This window comes from Anguilla anguilla, chromosome 6 (genome assembly GCF_013347855.1).
Source record: "Anguilla anguilla isolate fAngAng1 chromosome 6, fAngAng1.pri, whole genome shotgun sequence".
Classification (NCBI taxonomy): domain Eukaryota; kingdom Metazoa; phylum Chordata; class Actinopteri; order Anguilliformes; family Anguillidae; genus Anguilla; species Anguilla anguilla.
In genome coordinates this window covers 16,940,383-16,962,495 of record NC_049206.1, presented here as the reverse complement: position 1 = coordinate 16,962,495, position 22,113 = coordinate 16,940,383, and the positions used below count along the sequence as shown (strand labels likewise).

Sequence of the window (22,113 nt, the reverse complement as noted above, 5' to 3'; positions counted from 1 at the left end):
CCCAGAGTGGGAAAGGATTCAACCAGCATGAGATTCCCAATGTGGTCAGGGTGGGGAGGGGGAGCATATTTTCAGCCATGTCAAATGCTGCAGAGGTCTGGTAGGATTTCGACAGAAGACAGTGAAGATGCTCTAGCTGATTGAAGTGCTTCAGTGATGAAGAAGCGGACTGTCTCCGTCGAGTGGCCAGACCTAAAGATAGACTGGAAGGGGTCAAGAAGGTTATTCTTTTAGAGCAAGTGAGAGAGTTTCCAGGAAAAGATGATTGGTTCAATCATTGGTGGTACATGATGTCTCCAGCTGTTCTGGGTTCCATAAAGCCTCACACTCTTGCCAAGAATTCTAATTCATGCACTTTGCTTAATTGAAATACAGCTTAGCCTCATCCTGTATCTTGCAATCTAACAGATTTCTGAGAACAGTTTCCTGACAACAATTCTACTCTTCTACCAACCATAGAAATTGTCTGTAGTTACAGATAAAACCCTCTCTAAGTGCCCTACTTGAGCAAATAATTATAACTGTAACTTCATTTTTGAGCAATCACCATAGTTTTCCACCCGTAACCTGCATTTCATTGAGACTCTTAACTAAACCCACCTGTGGACATTTGTGTACTATGTAATGTGTACTGCAATAAACTGAAAACACTGAAATAATTTACAGGTGAATGCACAGCTTGGTTTCCACAATTAGGCTGTGAGTGGGTTACACTTGTTTCTCTGTCACTTCAGATTATGTGGAATCCATTACGAAACCTCTTCATCCCCGTGTTTCTTAACTGCTGGCTGGCCAAACATGCCTTTGAGAATATGATAGTGAGTATCTGCATCCATTCTAACACATTTCTATCATACTTAAGTCTAACAAGGCTAACATTTTCTTTCACCCCCAACTGTGGAAAGCATTATTCTTTCTCATCATTACATGTTTTGTGGAGAAGAGTGAGCAACTGCAGGAGAGAAAGCATTTCACATACATTTGACCCTTGTTTCTGTACAGGGTATCATCACCTTATGTTTCTTAAAGTTTCCTGTTATAAACATTTAAGCAAGTAATCTTTAAGGATTTTATGTATGGACACACATATCAATTCCTAGTTAAATTTTTTTTTTTTATATCGAGAAATTTTTCTTCTTACCTATGGAAGGACAGATGCCTGGATTAGCCATGGCTGACTAGCTGTATAAATGCACAATTATCAACAGACCAGACATCCCTGTTCTTGTCCCTGTGATGAAACGCTATGTTTACTTCACAAGGCACCTAGAAAAAAAGTCAAAACAACAAATGGCTTTTAAAACACTCAAAGATATTAGTTTCACATTATAAACTATCCATTGGGCTAATAGATGTAATTGATGCAATGATAATCCAACAATATCTTAAGTAAAATTCATATACTTTACATTACAAACATTACAAAACAGGCCAAATAATGCCCCCCTCCCTCTAATAGTATAGCATGATGATGAGAAAAATAGTTTCATATACGTAGTAAAGCAAAAGGGATAAATAGTCAATGTCTGATTTTCCTTGTGTTTTTTAGGTGTTTTATAGCCACCCACCCCCTCATGCATAAAAGGCAATAATTTACTGGTCACTAAGGGATTTCGTGTTATGATGCAGTTCTGAAGGATATATGCATTTCAACACCCCCGATATTCAAAGTAAGGTTACGCCCTTGTAGCAGATATCAGTAGAAGTCAAGTGAAGTCAAACTTTATTCAGAGTGCATTTATACAGAAAATAATTATTAAATATAAAGAAAAATTGGGAAGGGAGAGGGTGGGTAATTAGTGAAGGGGCTATTCATAGCCCAAGGTAAAAAGGTGAGTTGGTATTCTGGATCTGAAGACTGAGCAAATCCCATGAAGCACAGTAAAATGTCTGACTGAATTGTGTTCTGAATTTTTTAAATATAGATTTATTAAATATACAAAACAAATTGGTCAGTTTCCTGTAGCAAATTCTGGCAATATTTTTGCAACATTAATCATTTCAAAGTGTTTCAGTTAGCACTTTTTAATAAAGGCAGATCTGACTAGGGGAATGTTTAAAGATATTCAGTATCATTGCTTAGTGAACATTAAAGGTGTGAGAAAAGAAATGGAATATTTGCTGAGGAATTTGTCAGTCACGGTGGCATGTTGAATTCTCCTTCAAATGGATCTCTAGCAATTAATGAAGTGCTTCAGCACTGGGGGCATGTTGGCTACGTGCAGAATGTGTTCTGACACCTGCTTTTTCTCCAGAACGACCTTCACCGAGCCATTCAGCGCACACAGTCTGCAATGTTCAATCAGGTCCTCATTTTGATCTCCACGATGCTCTGTCTGATATTCACTGGGTGAGTTTTATGTTCAAGTATTTTTTCAATTAGACCCAACAGAGACCGACTGCTGTGACTTTAACTACTGGCTTGTGCTGCACGCCTAATGGAAATTTGAATTAACCACAGTACATTGCAATAATTTTCTGGCCCTTTGTGGGCTAATGTGAGTGATGGAGAGCCTTTAAGGAGGTTTTTTTTAATGTCCTTAACATGAGTCCGACATGAGGCTGTATTGGGTTATTGACAGTGTGAATTGCCACTAATTGTCTCTGGGTTCCTCTTGTGAGCACAAAGCACTTAGTGTCATTTGCCACAAAATGTACTCTGCTGGTTTCATAACCCAGTGTACCCATGAAATATGTAAGGCAGGGTTTCTGTTTCCTCTAATTCAATCTGTGTGCAAATGCCACAATGAACATTACGTCTTAACCATTACTTGCAAGTTTAAAATCCTGCTTCCTGGAAAAAAATCGGCTTTTATTTGCATGATGCAATTCCCGTAATTACTGATGACGTGAGACTAATGTAAAAAAAGCCAATCCTTGATATAAACAGGTTTCGGAACCTGATGATGAGAAGCTTTCCTAAATTAATGCAGTCTTGGCAAACAAATAGGGCAATGTGGTTTTGTTGAATTTTGGGGAATGTAAGAAAATACTAAGGGCTTTTTGAGTACATAGGGATATCCTCTCTGCTGCTAACCTACTGTCAAAACCACATCTCCACATATTTATAGATACAGCTCCTTTTTATGATTCTGTGCCAGGAAAGGCTGCACCCGTAGCTTAGCTGTCCTGCTGAGCGATTGCCTCTACATCATGCTCTGAGATTGCCTATGCTAATAAGCTTTCTGAGTTATACTCATCGTCTACAGTGTGTTGCGTGTGCTCAAAGTCATTTTTTTACATTCTACATTTATGGTGCTAATTTTCTTTTTTACACCTTCTCTCTCAATGCAAGACTCATAAAATATGCTGAACAATGTTGAATATATAATACAACTGCTACTACTACTAATACTACTACTACTATGAAGAACTATGAACTACTACTACTACTACTACTACCGTTCCCGCTTGTCATTCCCGTCACGGTGACTCAGAGCATGAGCGCATTCACGGTTCAGGTTCCCCTGATTGCAATTAAGATATTTCCCGCTAATCTGTTCCTCTCCCATGCCGCACAACAATGCCCAGCCCCCCTCGTCTGTGTTCGTGTCTTCCATCATGTGGCCCGATGGCATTGAGGTGTTGGGTTTGGTGCTCTGCAAAATAATCCCCACAGTCAATATTTACCAGCTGGTCATGAATATTTATCTGCCACTGTCGAGGCGCATCTTACCGCTCCCCGGTTTGCTAACTGTATTCAGAGCAAGAGGAGGAAGAGTCTTTATGCAGCTACACTACTGCAGCCCTCAAGTGGTGTCAACGGTACACCTGGGTATGTGACAGCGCCTCAGTTAATTAAAGGCCACACAAAACAACGTTTGGTAAACAAGTCTAAATGCACTTATGCGCTTGTGTCTGTGCTTCTGAGGGAAAACAGACCTGCTGAGGGGACAGATGTCAGTACAGAACGAGGGACCCCACAAATTTCATCACCAATGCTGTAGAACAGCAGGTGATGCGAAGCCGAAGCAAAATAGATAAGGAGCGATGATCTTAACTAGCATGTCCGTAGAGGAAAACTGCATATTTGCCAGTGTACTGAAAGAGGATCAAGGGGTGTGTTCCGGAAACCCTGATGCACGTTTAATATTCTTGGAATAAACTGTAACTACTCTATTATGTGTAATTAATATATAATGTTATTACTATTAACCACTACTGACTCCTGGTGTATTAGTGTTTCTATGATCTGTGAACAGCGTTTTCTTTTTTGCTGGACAGATTAATCATATGGAATTATATATAAGTTCTTGTGGAGCTGAATTAATATATGCATGTCAGTTTTACATCCCCTGAATTAGAATTTTTACTTAAACACTGATCACTGTCCCCTGTCCAGAGTTTAATTATTTTTAGTAAAAAAAAAATGGTGTAACTGCCTCTCCACATTAGTGACAATTTACACAGGACACGGCTCAATTTCATTTTAACAGTAGTCTATTACAATCTGCCAAAATCACATCTTCACAAGCTTGCAGTACAACCTGTCAGTTTGAGAAAAGTTATATCCTGTATTTTGAAGGTAGCATTCAGATATAAACAGCAGGATCAGATGGTAATGTTTTTAAGAAATAATAAATGAAATATAATATTCCCGTAAACAAGATCCATCATCTTTGCTGAGTTAGTAAGGGGCTCCAAATGTATTGTTCTGATAACCGTCGAACTGAAATCCATTAACCAAACAAAGGATGGCTCACGCGCACAACCACCTAATCTAGGCAATCTTGTCTGTGCACCCACTGAGGTCAAAGATCATTTTAGACCATTACTGAAAGTCAGGATGGAACCTTTGCGGGTAGATCGCTGGAAGTTAATATTGACCGGAAGAAGTAATGCGAAAGAGGCCAGAATGCCATATAGACTGTCCTTGAGGAATATTGCTTCTTCATTTGATGATATGACATTATTACTAGACACGTGTGATCAGCAGTGACCAGTTATGTCATTGCTATTTTAATATGTAATAATTGGTGACTTTAATTAAGACAAGCCCTTCTCAACAGCATAATGTGTTCTTTGACTATATGCCAGATGCATTTGAAGTAATGCTCAGACAGTCTGTGCTTTTGTATAGTTGTCACGTACCAAATTGATTTGTGGTCAGGATGAAACATGTACCAGCTCAGAAGGTCATCTTGATTGTTGATCACTACTCAATTAGATTCACAAAAACACTGGGCAACAATTGATCATTAAGCCCATTTTTCTTGTTGAGACAGAAACACCTGCATTTGTTATTGACAAAGTAAGGCTGCATGCATAAAAGCGTTTGAAATGACAACTATTTACTAACATAAAATTGTGTTATATGGCAGTTCCATACTGAGAGTCTGGAGATTTAGTTAGTTTGGGCTGACCTATACAATCTGAATGCATGTGTGTAAGTGAACATGCTTTGTAGGCACATCGCACATGGGCTGCAGATAATTATTAAGAAATGATTAGGCTCACCCAAAGTAATTCTGGAACAGAAAAGAAGAAGCATTGGCCTGGACTCGATCAAGATTCATCTTTAACTTTGATTTTGAGAAAAGAGGTGTCAGGTTTTTTTTCTTCGCAAGCACGGTGTGACATTTCATAATCCACATAACAGCCACTCTCCTCCCGAGTAAAGCCACAGGCAGTGTGGGACACAATAGGGTGTGAAAGTCAAGCTGCCTCGGGGGGTTGTCACAAAGCTAGCATAAATGTCCAGAATTAGTAGAATATGAAATCACAAATGGAAAAATATCCCAGCCATTTTAAATGTGTTAAAAACCCATTTATATTTAAAATCACCATGTAAGTGCTTTTCTTACGGGGCTGCTTTTGTGACTAAGCAGCATCTGTGGGATTCAGCACTTGGAGCGGGCGGGAAACAAGCTGAGCCTTTTTGACTCCCTGTACTTTTGCATCGTGACCTTCTCCACGGTGGGCTTCGGCGATGTCACGCCGAACATCTGGCCCTCCAAGCTGCTGGTTGTCATCATGATCTGTGTTGCCCTCGTCGCGCTGCCAATCCAAGTAAGCGCCCCCACCTGAGAGTGAATGATATGGTTAACACCGGCTCCAACAGAAAATCAATAGAAGCTAATTACCTTCCTTTAAGGGTTTTGCCACAGCTACTGCAGTTGGGCTCAGTCTGTTTCGTGGTATGTTGCTTTATGCAAATTAAGACAAAAAAAAGGCAGAAATGAATGTAAAACATAAAAACATTTTTCTTAGTTGCCAATGTCATCTTCAGATGGGAAACAATGACACATTGAAATATTAGTGATGATAGTGAGGTTTCATGAACTCCATCATTCGTGAAGCTATAATGAGCTGTCATTGAGTCCAAGCAAATGAAATGTTTTTGCTCTATGTGGGAACGCCCAATGATTGATTCAAATCAATGAGTCACTGATAGCATGTCTTTTTCTTTAATGAAATGCCTGTGCTCCCGTGGTGATTGTTTATGTCCAAATTTCAGATGAATTTGCATGTCATTGACAGTTTGAGCAGTTGGCTTACATTTGGATGGAACGACAGAAGTCCGGAGGGAACTACAGTCGACACAGAGCGGAGACGGAGAGACACGTGGTCTTGTGTGTCAGTTCCCTGAAAATCGACCTCCTCATGGACTTCCTCAATGAGTTCTACGCTCATCCAAGGCTACAGGTGATGGACTGCAGATCTCAGTTTAGTAAAAAAAAAAAAAAAAGAAGATATGAATGCCATTTGTTTCTTACGGTTTCTGGCAAAGGATAAATACTCAGTGAGAATAACAGCCGACCTACAGACCGATGAATAGAGATCAATAATAAGCGATTTAATTAGTTATTTTTCCACAGAGCAAGGGACAAGGTCTGACTAAGGCTGAGTAATAGAAGTTTCTCACTAGACAAATAATTAAATTCATTAATGATTAATATTTTTTGATGCTTCATAAAATGGTCGCTGTATTTCCCTTACCCTGGGAAATAACACACTTGACTATTGGACCAAAATATTGTTGGTCCAATTACTTACAACTAAATCATTAACAATTTATAAAGCATGAAAATCATTTTAAATATTGTTTTTAATGATGATCAATATTTCTGCACCTGGGGCTGTTCTCTTAAATTCGAAAACAAAACAAAAACTCTCAAAGCAGTTAAAAGCAGTGTTAAGGCAACTGCAGGCTTGTTAGCAATGCATGCACAAGGCCTAGGTCACTAGGTAGCTATTCTCTGTGGTTGGGGAGGGGAAACAGCCTGCAGTAGGTAGATAGCTCTGTCTAATTGGCAAATTAGCTGGTGCACTTCTGTCACTGAAACACACAAGGCTGCTATATAGCCTCCAGCTAAGGCTAATTATGCTGTATGGTCTTTGTTACTGTCTCGATAGATGCACTTTAGCATTTTAGGTGAATCTGAGCAAGCCAGCTAGGCATCTGTTTTGATGAAAGGCTGGATAGTCATTGCTTTTTGTCTGATTACATATAATTGAAAAGTTGGTGTAGCTTCCACATAGAACAAATATGACAGCCATTAAGTTTAATGGCTGTTACATGCTGACATCCTCATATGTCCAAAATAATAATATCCAATTTTATCCCTGAAAAATGTCAAATTCTCAGTGGTGTATAGATATGGGGTATTGTCTCCCAAGATATGATTTGACAGACTGCATACTTTCCATGCCAGTAACTGTTGACAGATTCCCTGCAAGTAGTTATCCAATGTGTTTTTTTAATTGGATGTCAAAATTGATTTGAACTTAGAAAAATCAATAGGCATTAGATTAATATTCACCAGGGAAAGACCTCATGTCTGCGGCATACCCCACAGCATGCACACCAAGTTGTCTGCAAGCCTGAAAACCTTGACTAATGAGTTTAGAACAAAACAATTAGCTCCAATTGTTCCCCTAGTTTACATTTCCAATAGAAACTGTCCAGGTGCGCATAGAATAAGGCGTTGATAGTTAACTAAAGAACAGTATGTATGTTTAAAGAGCATGCTTGTGTGTGTGTGTGTGTGTATGTTCATGTATATGTGTTTATGTACATACATTCTGAGAGGCATTACTTACAGTATGCAACTCATTTATGAGCCTCTGATATTTTCCCCAGGAGGATATACTGCAAGACTGCAGACCTTTAATTCCCAACTCCCACACTTTCTTATGATGATGGGAAATGGTAAAAGAACAAACAGTTTGTGAATGACAGAGAGGAAAGATGTACCTGCTGTATGGAATATCAAAGATGTTGATAATGCTTCATGGACCAACCCAGACCGGAGTGGCAGATGATGAATGGCTGAAGCAGCTTGCACAGCTCCCAGACCATTGAGTGAAGTGCAGTTCTGCTCTGCTCTTTCTGTAGAGCGTGCTCATAAACAGGTCGTAAATCACTGAGCAGACCTTGGGTTGGGAGTAGGAAGCTCGTTTGGCCTAATAGGATCTGCACTGGAACCATTTCCCAAACGGCTCATTTGGTCACGTTTGTTTGCCTCCGGCCTGCCCTGTAGGACTACTACGTCATCATCCTGTGTCCGACCGAAATGGATGCCCAGGTGCGGAGGGTCCTGCAGATCCCACTGTGGTCACAGAGGGTCATTTATCTCCAAGGGTCGGCTCTGAAGGACCAGGACCTGCTCAGGGCCAAGTGAGTGTTTTCTTACCTCATCGGGCCGAGCCCTATTGTGATGTCATGCTACAAATTACTCTTAACTATGTGTCACAAATGCAGGCTGGGCCCTGTAGTTTTCAGGATCAAATCTTTGGGCTTTGTTGATAGCTCATTTTGAGTCTAGGCAGTGTGGGGCACTGTCATGGATTTAACTATGACTGGGGGTCCTTGCAATATTGAGTGCCAGGCATCCACAGGCTACTAGCAGGAATTAGTGAGAGATACTCCCCTCCTCCAAATGGAACTTTCCCTCTTCTATAGAACTGGGTGGACTGTAGTGTGAAAAATAGAAGGCAGTGAGTGCATTAAAATATCCCATCCACATACCATGCATTATAAATAATATACATTTAGGAGCCTGGAACCAATTGAGCTCACACAGATATTGAACTGGAGGAGCACATTTCATGTGCAGTTTATATAAACTGAAGGCTCCTGATTGAATGCCCTTCCAACTGAAATCCCTTCCCACCGAGGCGATGCTGTGGCCAGTTGTGCACCCGCCCTGGATGGCCCTGCTCAGCCCAGATAAAGCAGACTTTGACAGTGCTTTAACAGCGTTCCACGTGTTTACACCTCCACGCCGTTGGCCTTTGGGAGAGCTTGTTGAAGGAGTGTGAATGTTTGCAGTCCTTTGTGTGCAGGTGTGGAGGGCACAGCAGTGACTAGAGAATGGAAAAATTGGGGGGAGGGGTAAATATTTTCACGTACACACACATCATTATTATTCAGTAAGAAGTGAGAACCAAAGGCTTTTAACCCATCTCTTTTGATCAGAGCGTGGAATCACACACTTTGCGTGAAGGCAGAGGGCAAAGCTGCCTGTGCTTTACTACCATCTTCTGGTCAGTTTGGAGAGTGCAGAGTCAGAACGATCATGGTGGACAATCCTGCAGGTGGACAATCCAGGGCTCAGTAAAATTCCTGCCATATGTTTCTGTGCCAAACTCAGCCAGCAGATTTCACTTATTAGTTCTACCTCCTGGCTGAAGCATTGTGATCAATTGCAAATCCAGACAACTGGAAAAAAAAACATACTGGAGTGGACTTAAACATTCTGAACCTGGATTTTTCACCTCTGCTTTTTAGTTATATTCTCCTGAGATCCGGCAGAAAAATGTTTTAACTGTTTTCATTTTTTGACATAATACAAGTGTCTTGGATGACAAAAACATGTTGCAGTGAAAATATTTTAATTTGTATTATTGATTTTATTTTATTAAATGTCCCTTGTAGTGTAGGTTTCCACTTAGTAGAATATATTGTTTTGAGATAAGACCATAGAATTGCCGGGGAAATGAGGATTAAGTAAAATATGTTTAATTTCTGAATCCATCAATTTTAACAGCTAACATACTTGTTTAATGTTCAGCACTCTGAATACAGAACGTCTTTTTAATGTTATAGGGAAATTAACCCTCTCCTTGAGAGCATTGTGGTGACATTAAACATTAAGCATTTTGAGAACTTTTTGGGAGTGACAGCCAATAATGGCTATTGTGAAAATATTTGTGAGATACCATGTAGAGAGACTATAAACCAGGTTAAAAATCCAGCAGTGACTCTCTGGCTTCTGCTTTATACTGGTATGGACCGACCTAGAATCTCCAACATAGCGCCCATAGGAGTGTTCACCAATTTTTAGGTACAGAATCCTAATAGTATGAGGTAGGCCAGTGTGAGGTTTCCCAGGCCACCCTTGTTAATGCACACACACCCTCTCTCTCTCTCTCTCTCTCTCTCTCTCTCTCACACACACACACACATACACACACATACATACCCACACTCATGCACACACACACATTTAAACCATTGATGGCTACCCCTTCAGTTCCTGCTATCTGTGTCTTATTTCACTGGCCTAGCTCTTTGAAGTTTCCTAGGGCGCAGAACAGGCCAACTGGTGAATTAGAGGGCTGATAGTATTATGTCCGCTATAGGGGACAAAATGAATTGCAAGGTCTTATAAGTTTATAAAAACCCCAGTAAATGCATTGAACATAAATCAGTCACCAGACTTTAAAATCAATAATGGGAGCTACTGAGTCTAAAGTTTTTTGTTCATATTTATAGAGCATTATATGTGCATACAGATTTTAAAATAGTGATTTTTTTATGATCATTATTTATTCCCAAGCAGCCTTCCTCTTTCCTACTATTGGTTGGACATTTCTTTATATTTTATTAACAAAACTTGTAGAGCTTATCGATTTTTGATATTCCGACTCATACATATTGATGTCCGACTGTGGCTTACTGCTTGTTGATTGAGTCTCGTGTGTTTCAGTTGCCATACAGCATACTGCTTATCCACGTTTGTGCCAGTGTGGCATTTGCAATGTATAATATGTGTAACCTCCATGGCGTATTGAACTTTTTTATTTTTTTTCCTAGACTGGACAATGCCGAGGGCTGCTTCATCTTAAGCAGTCGTTATGAAGTGGACCGTACAGCTGCGGTATGTTGCTTGGGGTCGCGTCCCTCTAGATTTAATTAGCAGGGTCTGTGTCAGTAAATATTGGTATGACTGATCGCTGCTGTGCTATAATTTATTTGAAGTACAGACTGGTAGTTCGAGGCACATTTTCTGCATTCCTGCTCATCTGCTTTTTCATGAGAATTCCAGATAGTACGTGACTGATACACCACATCAGGGCCGGCCCGTGGCATAAACGCTCTATGCGGTTGTTTAGGGCCACAACCGCTAGGGGGGGAGCACATGACCACGAGGGGGGGCCACACGATCCATTGTTTATATAAGGTAAATAACATTATTTTCGTTACCCCCCCCCCCCCCCCCCCCCCGACCGCTCAACAGAATCCAACAGCACCAAATCCGCTCGACCACACATTTGTTAAGGGCCACCAAAATCCTAGGGCCGGCCCTGCACTACATGGCCAAAAGTATGTGGACGCCTGACATCCAACATCTCATCTTAGATTATGGGCATTAATATGGAGTTAGTCCACCCTTTGCTCTAGTTCAGGCTTTATACTAGATATTGGATCATTGCTGCAGGGATTTCATTCAGCCAGAAGAGCATTAGTGAGGTTGGACACAGCTTGGGCGACTAGGCCTGGCTCACAGTTGGCTTTCCAAATGATCCCAAATGTGTTGGATGGGGTTGAGGTCAGGGCTCTGTGCTGGCCAGTCAAGTTCTTACACACTGTTCTTGACAAAACTATTTCTGTATGGACCTCGCTGTTCACGTTGTTATGCTGAAACAGGAAAGGGCCTTCCCCAGGCTGTAGGGGAAGCACAAAATCAGCTAGAATGTGACTGTATGCTGTAGCATTAAGATTTACCTTCACTGGAACTAAGGGGCCTAGCCAAAACCACGAAAAACAGCCCCAGACCAAGGGGTGTCCAGATACTTTTGATCATATAGTGTATGTAGTCAGTGCAATCTGTATGCTCAGCTGGAAGCAGTGCATTTAGGCTCTTCTGGGCATTCCCACATGCTCCAACAGGAATGTTTTAAACATCAGATAGATATCAGATATCAGATAGTATCAGATAGTTGTCTAATTCAAAATTCCATTTTAAATAGAAATTAATAATAGCGAAGGTCCAAAGATGAACAAAACAACACATGACGTTTGGCCCTTCTATTTAGCTGCTAGCTTATTGCAAGCTGAGCCAGTTTCTTTTTGGTCCCAGCCTGAACCAGCAGGCACTCATTTGCGCCCTCGTTAGTGTTTACTCATACAGGGGAATTAGCCACAGGAGTCTCATCCCAGATCACCATTACACTCAATTAGCTCCTACTGTTGCTGCTGCTTGCCCTTGCCTTTGCCTTCAGGTTGCACCTCCTGTCCATCAAAATTGCATCATGACCTGAGGGGGCTTTCGGCACTGGAACAGTCATAATGAGCACTGTACAGACATAGTCTGTCAAAAATCCCCGTTCGCCACTTTTAACAAATTTAAATGGGGACATTAAACAGACTGTGGAACTGGTAGAGCCAATTTGACAGACACCAACAGATGTGAAATCAAAACAAACATTTCAAATTGACTGAAATATTTTAGGAGATGAAAAGTAATCATTTTCCTCCAAGATGAGAAATATTTTTTCTTTCTTTTGTCTTTTCAATTGTAAAGCATTGAACTTTTTCTGTCATATTCTAATTTGATTTAGATAGGAATGGCAGTTCTCTTGTGGAGTCTTCAGTTTCTAATTAGTGCATGGAAGATTCAAAGCATTGAGATTATATTAAATTTGCTGTCTTTTTTTCTTCATTACAGCCAATTGTATTATGTGTGTGTTTGTGTGTGTGTGTGCATTTATGTGTATGTGTATTTCAGGATCATCAGACAATTTTAAGAGCTTGGGCAGTGAAGGACTTTGCTCCTAATTGCCCCCTGTACGTCCAGATTCTCAAGCCAGAAAATAAATTTCATGTGAAGTTTGCAGGTAAATAACAGAACAGAATGATGGCATCATGCTGTTTAGGTTACTCTGGGTAAATGACTAATAAGAAAAGTAATCACATCCAGGTGTCCATGAAGTAACTCGCATGAAATGATAATTACACAGCGAACTCTGACAGCACATAATTGTTGGAGTAAACATAAGACACACAAGTAAACAAAGATATTGGCCTGACTCCCAGGTGCCATGTAATTTTATTCTGTTGAATGAACACATTTTCCTTCTTTATTTTTATTTTTTTGCCAGATCATGTTGTGTGCGAAGAGGAGTTCAAGTATGCTATGCTGGCCCTGAACTGCGTGTGCCCGGCCACGTCCACGCTCATCACCCTGCTCGTGCACACCTCCCAGGGCCTGTGAGTTCCCACAATGCACCTGCGTGTGTTTTCTGTGCGGTTGTCCGCTAGTTAGAATGCCGAGCGCTGTGCCAGTGGGTCATATGCTTGAACCCCGACGGGCGGGGAGCTTCTGCCTGAACCCTGAGGGAAATACCGATTACCAAGCAGCTGATGAATCATGTACTGCACAAAATGGCTCAATCTCTTGTACTGGGTGAGGGCAAGCTAATGAGTGATGCAACAGGGGGAGCTATTACTCACAATTACTATTTAATAGAATTATTTTTATATTTAGATTATTAGATTACATAACCTATTAAGCTAATTATGCATCATTATACATAACTAATTGCATTTTTCAAAGCTGCATGAAAACCCATCTCCTCTCTAATGCCTACTCCCATTTAGTGTCCCACTTTGTTATGCTTTCTTCTAGAAGTTATTTTCCTCTTGTTTTTCCCCCATTTTGTCGATGACTTTCAATTTGTTTAAACTATTCTCTATTTTAGTCTTTTTTTTACTTTTAATGCTGAGCATAGTTAAGCCCTTTCAGGATATATTGTAAAAGAAATGTATTTTTATTGTTTTTTGCTGTTATATGACAGTTGTATGACAGTTGTCAGTATACAAATAAATGTATTAGCATGACAAGGTGACTGGTTTTTCCAGGGAAGGGCAGCAGTCTCCAGAACTGTGGCAGCGAATGAGTGGGAAGTATTCTGGAAATGAGGTCTACAGCATTATCCTGGAGCAGAGTATCTTCTTTGCTGATTATGAGGGGAAGAGCTTCACCTATGCATCCTTCCATGCCCACAAGAAGTGAGTAGCAAGGCTTGTTTGCCATATAAGATTATATTATATATTATCTATCTCTGGCAAACTTTCTAAAGCATGCTATCACCCACTGAGTGAGTGAGTTATGCATTACACCCATATTAAAATTGAGCCTGACATATGTTCAGTTGTTGAATTGTGAAATGTTAAATGTTTTATTACATGTCAAAACAACTGCATGTACACTATAACTAATGCAACGGTTGGAACAGGTGCCTTCTTTATTTAGACTGATTGGAAGTGAACTTATTTGCCATGTGCCATCTTGAAACCCTTCCCCCTACCTACTGGCTGCATTGTCTACATTGGAAATTTTCCATATGGTCTGTGGATGCTCAGTAGTATGGGCTGGCATTTGTTTTGAGAAGCAAAGGTTTTACAGAACTGTGCAGTCTGCTCGAAGGATGAAGGTGTTCACGTGATTGCTGGTTTTTGCATCTGCAGGTATGGGGTGTGCTTAATTGGTGTACGCAGAGAGGACAACAAGAACATCTGTCTGAACCCTGGACCCCAATACATCATGAGCGCCTCAGACACCTGCTTCTACATCAACATCACCAAGGAGGAAAACTCCACCGTCAAGACAAAGCAAGAAAAAGGCAAAAAGAGGTCACCGCTGGCTGGCTTTCATGGACCCACTGGACTTCCTGTGCACAGCATCATTGCTAGTGTGGGTAAGGGCAATGCAGTAGAACTAAAGACTCCTTAGACTGCACTTCCTCTGCACAGCATCATCATTACCGTGGGCAAGGACAATGTTGTACACTCAACAGAGTGGACTTCCTGTGTACATATTCAAAAGTGAGTTGTGTAGGCAGGAAATGATCTATGCTCGCTATAATATCCTTCCTGTCATTAAAGATTTAATTATAAAGACACTAGAACTGTTTGCTATGTCTCACTTGGGAAAAATACCATTAGTTGTTAAATAAGTGCTTGGCTTTGAACTTAAAGAGCATGACAATATAATTTATTCTAGACTGAAAGAGTTTTGACTTTTAAGAGAGTACAGCATTTTAAAGTTTCAGACAGCTGGCCATTTCCCCAAAATGTGTCTTGATTAACTGTCTGAAAAAAATGTAGCTAAATATTCAAAATATAGCTGAATACTCCTAAATTACAGCCAAATGCTTTACTTGTTCTTTTTTTTGCCCCACATTCAGTTGCATTTGCTTAGCACATCATTGTTCATTAATGCTAAAAACTCAATGGCACAGTACCGAATAAAACACCTACATACTGTTTGTTGACTACTGATCTAAAACAATACGGCATACTATGACACTTTAATATCTGGCACAGACTGACTGTGGCTCAGCCATTTTTATTGGCAATAGAATCCAGTGAACATTACATTAAAAAAGTAGCAGTATTGACTATCTTGCGCCACCAGCCAATACATGCTTCCATCTTGGCGTTTTTGGGGTACGTCTAACACTGCAGGGTGTGTAAGGTCCACTAAAAAGCCTTACTGGTGTTTATGTGCATTTTCTTTAAGGCACCGTAGCAATAGACCTGCAGGACACCAGCTGCAGGTCTGACTGTAGGCCCACCCTGATGCTTCCTACTGACGATGCCAAGACAGGGAGCCGGAGGCCTAGCATAGCCACCGTGCTGGAAGTGGCTGACCCCTCCTGCCTCCAGACATGTGACCTATTCACCGACCAATCAGAGGATGAAACTTCGCCCTCAGAAAATGAATCGGCTGATGGGTCAGTGCATTAATGCAGCAACCAATATGATACAATTATTGTACAGAACAATTATTGTACAGTAATTATAGCATGTACCAAAATTATAATTTTGTCAAATGATCCAAAATGTTGTTTACAAAATCTTGACTTCACATCTTCCCTGTTAACATTATTGTGAACCACCGCATCAATGTGAATGTGCCTTCTTGCATGTTCTCAGGACTCATGTTATCAATGTAGAAGGACTCAAAACAAACTGACACTGCTTCTCTTTTGTTACAAGCTATGTCAAAGGGTATCCTCCAAATTTGCCTTATATTGGAAGCTCTCAGATGTTCTGCCACTTACTGAAAGAAAAAGCACCATTCTGTTGCCTCTGTCTGGAAAAGGTAAAAGTAAATTACTTTTTATGTTGGAGAAGCCTTTAACTCAGTAATATTATCAAGTTATGCAAGATTAAGGACCATGCAATATTCTGTGCTGGATAAATTCCTGGGCGGCTGCAAATTGGCACAGTGAAGTTATCAGCTGATTTTGCATTTAGATTGCTGCATTTTTTCATATTAGGGTTGCAGGCATAACAATTACCAAGATGCCAAAGGGTACCACTTCAAAAACAAGGTGATCATAGTCTCTGCTGAGACAGCGGGGAATGGCTTGTACAACTTCATAGTCCCGCTGCGTGCTTACTTCAGGCCAAAGAAAGAGCTGAACCCCATTGTGCTGCTCTTAGACAATCAGTAAGTATGTTGTGCTATTCTGTTCTATTGAATTATGTTCTAGCTGTATGTAATAACTACAACAATGACAAGAATACTACTACTGCTGTTGCTATTACTACTACTTATAATAATAATATTAATAATAATAATAATAATAATAATAATAATAAAGGTTTAAGTGGCTAGTCTTTGAGGATTCACAAAAAAATATAGCATTTAGACTTAAGTTGCCAAAAACACATAAAAAATCTGTTTTCATCCATCATTATTTTATGTCTTGCTAAGCCAAGCTTATGTGCAGGGGAAACGTTCGTCTCCATTTCTCAGTGGAGCAGTTTATAACTGCTCTTTGTTTTTAAATGCATCACATTGAGGGTGACTGAACTGCCACTGCTCATTTTCCAGGCCAGATACGCAATTTCTTGAGGCCATCTGTTGGTTTCCCATGGTTTACTACATGGTTGGCTCCATTGACAAGTAAGTGAGAAGTCTTTGCGTGGGTTGAACATTCTCTGGTGCTTTCTGCATGGATAATATTACTCAAGATATATATATATATATATATATATATATATATATATATATATATATGATACCCATATATCAACTGAGGGGCTCCCCAAAAAGCAGTGAGAGAAGCTTACAGAATCTACCTTTTTCCACTAGAAGGCAGAAAAGGGCCTAAGGGAACATTTGTTTATATTTCAACACATTTTCACAGAATGCTTGTTCTTTTCCTGCACCAAATATATGGGATATATCAGCTAAGTATGGCTACATATTCTAAATGAAATCATTACATTATACATATACATATGCATTATATGTTGCACATTATTAGACAGACTCTCTACAGACACATCTATGCTATTGAAAAAAAAAAGACAATTCTGGTCTATCAGTGACCTAGCATTGTATTTTTAAAAACACACTATAACCTCTCTGTAGAGAAGGTCAAGATAGAGTAGTACATACATAGGAGTCTTGGTCCTGTTTTATTGGCGGGCAGATAAGAATCTTCCAGTCATGTCTCGGTCTCCTCTCCTCACTATGGCAACCTGCAGCGAGGGTCCAATCAGACCCACAGGTGGTATGCTCAGCTGAACAGCATAGCCTTTGGACACAGTGACCGTGTCACTATGAGAGGGAAATAAAATGGCAACAGAGAGACATACAGCTCCTGCAGAGGAGCAGTGTGTTTGCTGCCCACCAAAACCCTGGAAGGTGAAAGACAGTTGCCTTTGTGGTCAGTGTATTTTTATGTTGAATGTGCAGTACATCTTTTTTTAGAAAGTCCTCATCCAGCTCCACATGCCGTAATTGTCTCATAATTCAGCAATTAATATTGAAGGGTCCATGTGACTAAAAGTAATAATGTTGTGCTGCTGAATGATAAAAGCTGTGCCTGAATACCTTTTTTGGAAATAGGAGTTTTTTCACAAGACTCTGTGTACATGTGCTCTGAATGTACTGAAAAGAGATGTCCTGTCTTCTTGCTCTGAAGCAGTTAAATGTTTCACAGGTTTCTGGTTCAAACGCGCTATAAAGTACAGCTTTATTTCATGTCAGCTACACCCATTCTGATTGGGCGCTCAGATTCAGCCTCACTGCAGTGGCATTTGTCCTGAACTTTGTGTAACAACCTGAGCAGATTTACTGCGAAAAGGGGAAGTTTAACCACATGCTTCTCCTGTCTCCCCCTGAAGCCTGGATGACCTGCTGCGCTGTGGTGTGTCCTTTGCTGCCAACGTGGTGGTGGTGGACAAGGAAAGCACCATGAGCGCCGAGGAAGACTACATGGCTGATGCCAAAACCATCGTCAATGTCCAGACACTTTTCAGGTAGGAGATTCTGGAGATACAGGATCCAGATGGTTTTCAGACTAGACAACCCCAGGACCAATCACCAGATAGTGCTCATGTAGAGCAATCCAGAGGATCCCGCAGTTCAGTAAGTGTCACACTGTAAGTCTGGCAATAAACAGAAATACCTCAAATGTACAAAATTCATTGGAAGGAACACTTCCAGGCAGACCACATTGCAGGACCACTGAAAATAAATGGAAGTCCATAAATTTTCAGTCAGGCGACAGATGTTTGTCCAGCAGGAAGTAGTGTTACTGCTCAGGTAAGACAGGTACTGGATCAGCCTTCCTGGGTCATACTGCTGAAAAACAGTCAACTTCGATTTGTCAACAGAGCCGTGTGCATTGCAGGTAGGCTGAACAGAGATCCTTGTCAAAGAAAAAGAGAACAATCAGAACAGGTAGTTTTCCCATTAAATGTTTTCTGTTTTACTCTTGTTCCTGTAAGTGTTACATTGATAGGCTAGGGAATATACAGAGAATACAGATTGTGTATGCGATGCATGTTTGTGTGTGTGTGTGTGTGTTTACGTTACTCTAGAAGAACTGTGCAGTGGTTTAAATAAAGACAGATCATCTTTGCTAACAGCTGCTGGACAGAGGGATAAACCAAAATCAAGGGGGGAGGGGGGCTCGGTGATGGAAAAGTGAAAGAGAAAAAGGACCGTGCCTGTTTCCTTGGCAACCTTGTCATAGCGCAAGGGAAAATTTGATACCAGAGATGGCAAATTGCCCAATGTAATGACTTGTGAAAAGCAGTGTTCTATGGGAAAGGCCAAACTGAATTCGGTGACTGTTTTCTATACGATGGACGCTCTTGGTACATTGAGGGACATTATATTGATTCATTTGAATTGACTAGAATGCATTCGGTCCATTAGGGCTTCATAAAAATGTTAAAGAAAAGAAAAAAATCGTGTCTGAATGATCCTTGCTGAACTAAACCAATTTTGTCAGTGCCTTCCTATTACAAATAGAAAATCCAATTTTTCATCCTTTTTTTCAAGTACCTTTTTTTTAAGTATCTCACCTGTAAAAAAAAATATTACAGTCTATAGGATATAGTTTACCATGACCGACAGATGGCAATGTTGGTTTTCTGTGGTAAACAAAAGGTGGAATCAAAGTCATTATGCATGTAAATTTAGGACCCGGGCAGTATATATATGTGTATATATATATATATATATATACATATATATATACTGAGCCTTCCAATAAACACGCAGAGGAGACAAAGAGGCATGTCACCTCACTCGTTTGACCTCCTTATTTCTTTATTTTATCTTAAGTGCCATCATTTGTCATTTTTCCTTGCACGCGCCATTCCAAAGCCCTCAGGGCTATTTCTGCTCCAATAATATGGAGTGTGCTTTGCGCGCAGACCCTGAGAGAAAGGCTTACGTACCGACAAGCTTACAACCTTGTGCCTTCTAACAGCTGACAGCCTTTATTTGCTCACATGCTGCGTGTTTGCACTCGGCCAATAATGGAAGTAAGCGATAATGTTTTGTTGTGATATCCTCAACCATACTTTCGTGGGTTTTTTTTTTTTGAACTGTAAAATTTTTTAGAGTTTAATTGACAAAGTCATATTGCACAGGGAATGGCCATTTTGCTTATGATGATCTTGATTTTTGATTGGGCCCTCAGGTTGTTTTCCAGTCTCAGCATCATCACGGAGCTCACCCACCCTGCCAATATGAGGTTTATGCAGTTCAGAGCTAAAGACTGTTACTCCTTGGCCCTTTCCAAACTGGAGAAGGTATGAGGCAAATTATTCTACTTTTAGCTTGGGAAGAGGAGGGGGGGAATTACAAAGTGTTTTCAATTGTGTATTTCCAAAATTGTGATAAAAAATGATGTCCTGGCAGTACAGATGTGGTTAAATTTTTTTTTTTATGATGGCATATGGTGCTCACATCTTTTACTGCACTGAAATTGAACACAATATTCACTGTAAGGAGGTTAAAAAGACTGCACCGTGTTCTAGCCTAACATGGGTTGATATTGGAAGGCATAACATGGCTGCTGAACTAACACGGCTTAGCCACTCTATATTATAGTTTACATTACAGTAGGTATCACGGTGGACATCATTGCCTGCTAGTCTGAAACATCATCACTGAAACTTCCCCCGCACTCCGCCACCACCCACCCGCTGGATAACTCTCAATCTCCCCACCCTAAATGCTACCGGGCATTTCTAAAAGCTTTTCGATGTCGTGTGGCTGTGAGATACAGTATACGAACCATTAATTCCAATAACGTGGACAGCAATGAAGAAAAAGTCGCACTGTCTCATCTCGCAGGGCAAATTGTCCGCTGGTAAGTGTTTGAGACGGGCGATTGAACCGCAGTGAGATCCCGGCCCTCTGTTTGCACTCCGGGTGAACAGGCTGGGTCACCTGAGACACAACTGCATTTTTACTGCCTCCTGCGCCCTCCCATTTGGCACGGTCCCGACAAAAATGTTTTCTTACGCGATTTGCCCACATTTTATCCATTTATACAGTAGGATGTTTTACTGACAATATTCGCATATTACAAATAGAGAAGTTTGTACCTTTGCTAGGTTTCATGAGCTTAAACATTAATACTTCATTATAGTTAATATTATTATTTTAATATTAATTAAAAACAGTCATTATAACTGGCTTTTTTTGCAAATACTGTTGCATAGTTCATCCTTAGACATAACCGCTTACAGTCTGTTAATCTGTTCATATTATATGAATGTATTCTGAAGCAGTCTGGGTTAAGGACCTTGTCCAATAGTTACAACAGCAATGTCCCTTTGCTGAGTTTGTAATACCAGTGCCTTAACATCAACTCTTTTTAGTTTTTCTCAGAAAATGGACTGGTTAGCACTACTGTGTGCTTTATAGTACTTCAAATTCACATTTATAGAAGTGAAAAAAACAACATGATTAAACAGATGGCTTTGCATATTCAAAGATTGTAATTGGCAGCTGAAATTCCTTGAGAAGAAACCGTCAAAACATGTGTGGTTTGTCTCCCATGTTTCATAGCGTATACCATCTGGGGACTTTTATCCTAATGAAAATGCAACAAAATCCCGAACCCCTGACGATTGTAAGCTGCAAAATATATGACCGAATCAATCACATAATATTCCAGCTTTGTGTATATATCGTGTGCTGTGATAGACTGCAAGCTGTGATGCAGTGGTCAGGAGAGGGCAGTGTTGCTTCTCCTCTCATCGCCCTGAAAGGCTTCTGTTGTTTTCCCTGTGTCCCCTGAGCAGAAGGAACGTGAGAAAGGTTCCAATTTGGCCTTCATGTTCCGGCTGCCTTTCGCCGCTGGAAAAGTGTTCAGCGTTAGCATGCTGGACACTCTCCTCTACCAGGTAACATATTCCCACTTTACAAATGCCGTGTCACCCACGGCTGTTAACACCTGTACAGGCCTGCACTTCGCCCCACGCGGTCTCTCCGGGCGTCTGCCACTCCCAAAATGGCACTCGGTGCTGGGCATCCTCATTAATCACCTCTGAACCAATTGGACGTTGCTACACGACAAACCTGCCAATCACAGGGAATACCTTCTGCGGCAGCT

At 40.6% G+C, this 22,113-nt stretch overlaps 1 protein-coding gene across 1 annotated transcript in view; it reads left to right on the top strand.

Annotated features, from left to right (window-relative positions):
* The window catches only part of kcnt2 (potassium channel, subfamily T, member 2), a 50,351-nt gene that overhangs the window by 19,028 nt on the left and 9,210 nt on the right, over positions 1 to 22,113 (top strand). The window contains exons 8-24 of the mRNA XM_035420931.1: positions 735 to 818; positions 2,256 to 2,350; positions 5,829 to 6,009; positions 6,481 to 6,645; positions 8,484 to 8,620; positions 11,042 to 11,105; positions 12,957 to 13,065; positions 13,330 to 13,438; positions 14,090 to 14,239; positions 14,699 to 14,928; positions 15,753 to 15,966; positions 16,232 to 16,337; positions 16,516 to 16,688; positions 17,076 to 17,147; positions 18,377 to 18,511; positions 20,188 to 20,299; positions 21,803 to 21,904. Coding sequence (XP_035276822.1) covers positions 735 to 818; positions 2,256 to 2,350; positions 5,829 to 6,009; positions 6,481 to 6,645; positions 8,484 to 8,620; positions 11,042 to 11,105; positions 12,957 to 13,065; positions 13,330 to 13,438; positions 14,090 to 14,239; positions 14,699 to 14,928; positions 15,753 to 15,966; positions 16,232 to 16,337; positions 16,516 to 16,688; positions 17,076 to 17,147; positions 18,377 to 18,511; positions 20,188 to 20,299; positions 21,803 to 21,904 — 2,238 coding nt within the window. The remainder of the gene's footprint in view (positions 1 to 734; positions 819 to 2,255; positions 2,351 to 5,828; positions 6,010 to 6,480; positions 6,646 to 8,483; positions 8,621 to 11,041; positions 11,106 to 12,956; positions 13,066 to 13,329; positions 13,439 to 14,089; positions 14,240 to 14,698; positions 14,929 to 15,752; positions 15,967 to 16,231; positions 16,338 to 16,515; positions 16,689 to 17,075; positions 17,148 to 18,376; positions 18,512 to 20,187; positions 20,300 to 21,802; positions 21,905 to 22,113) is intronic.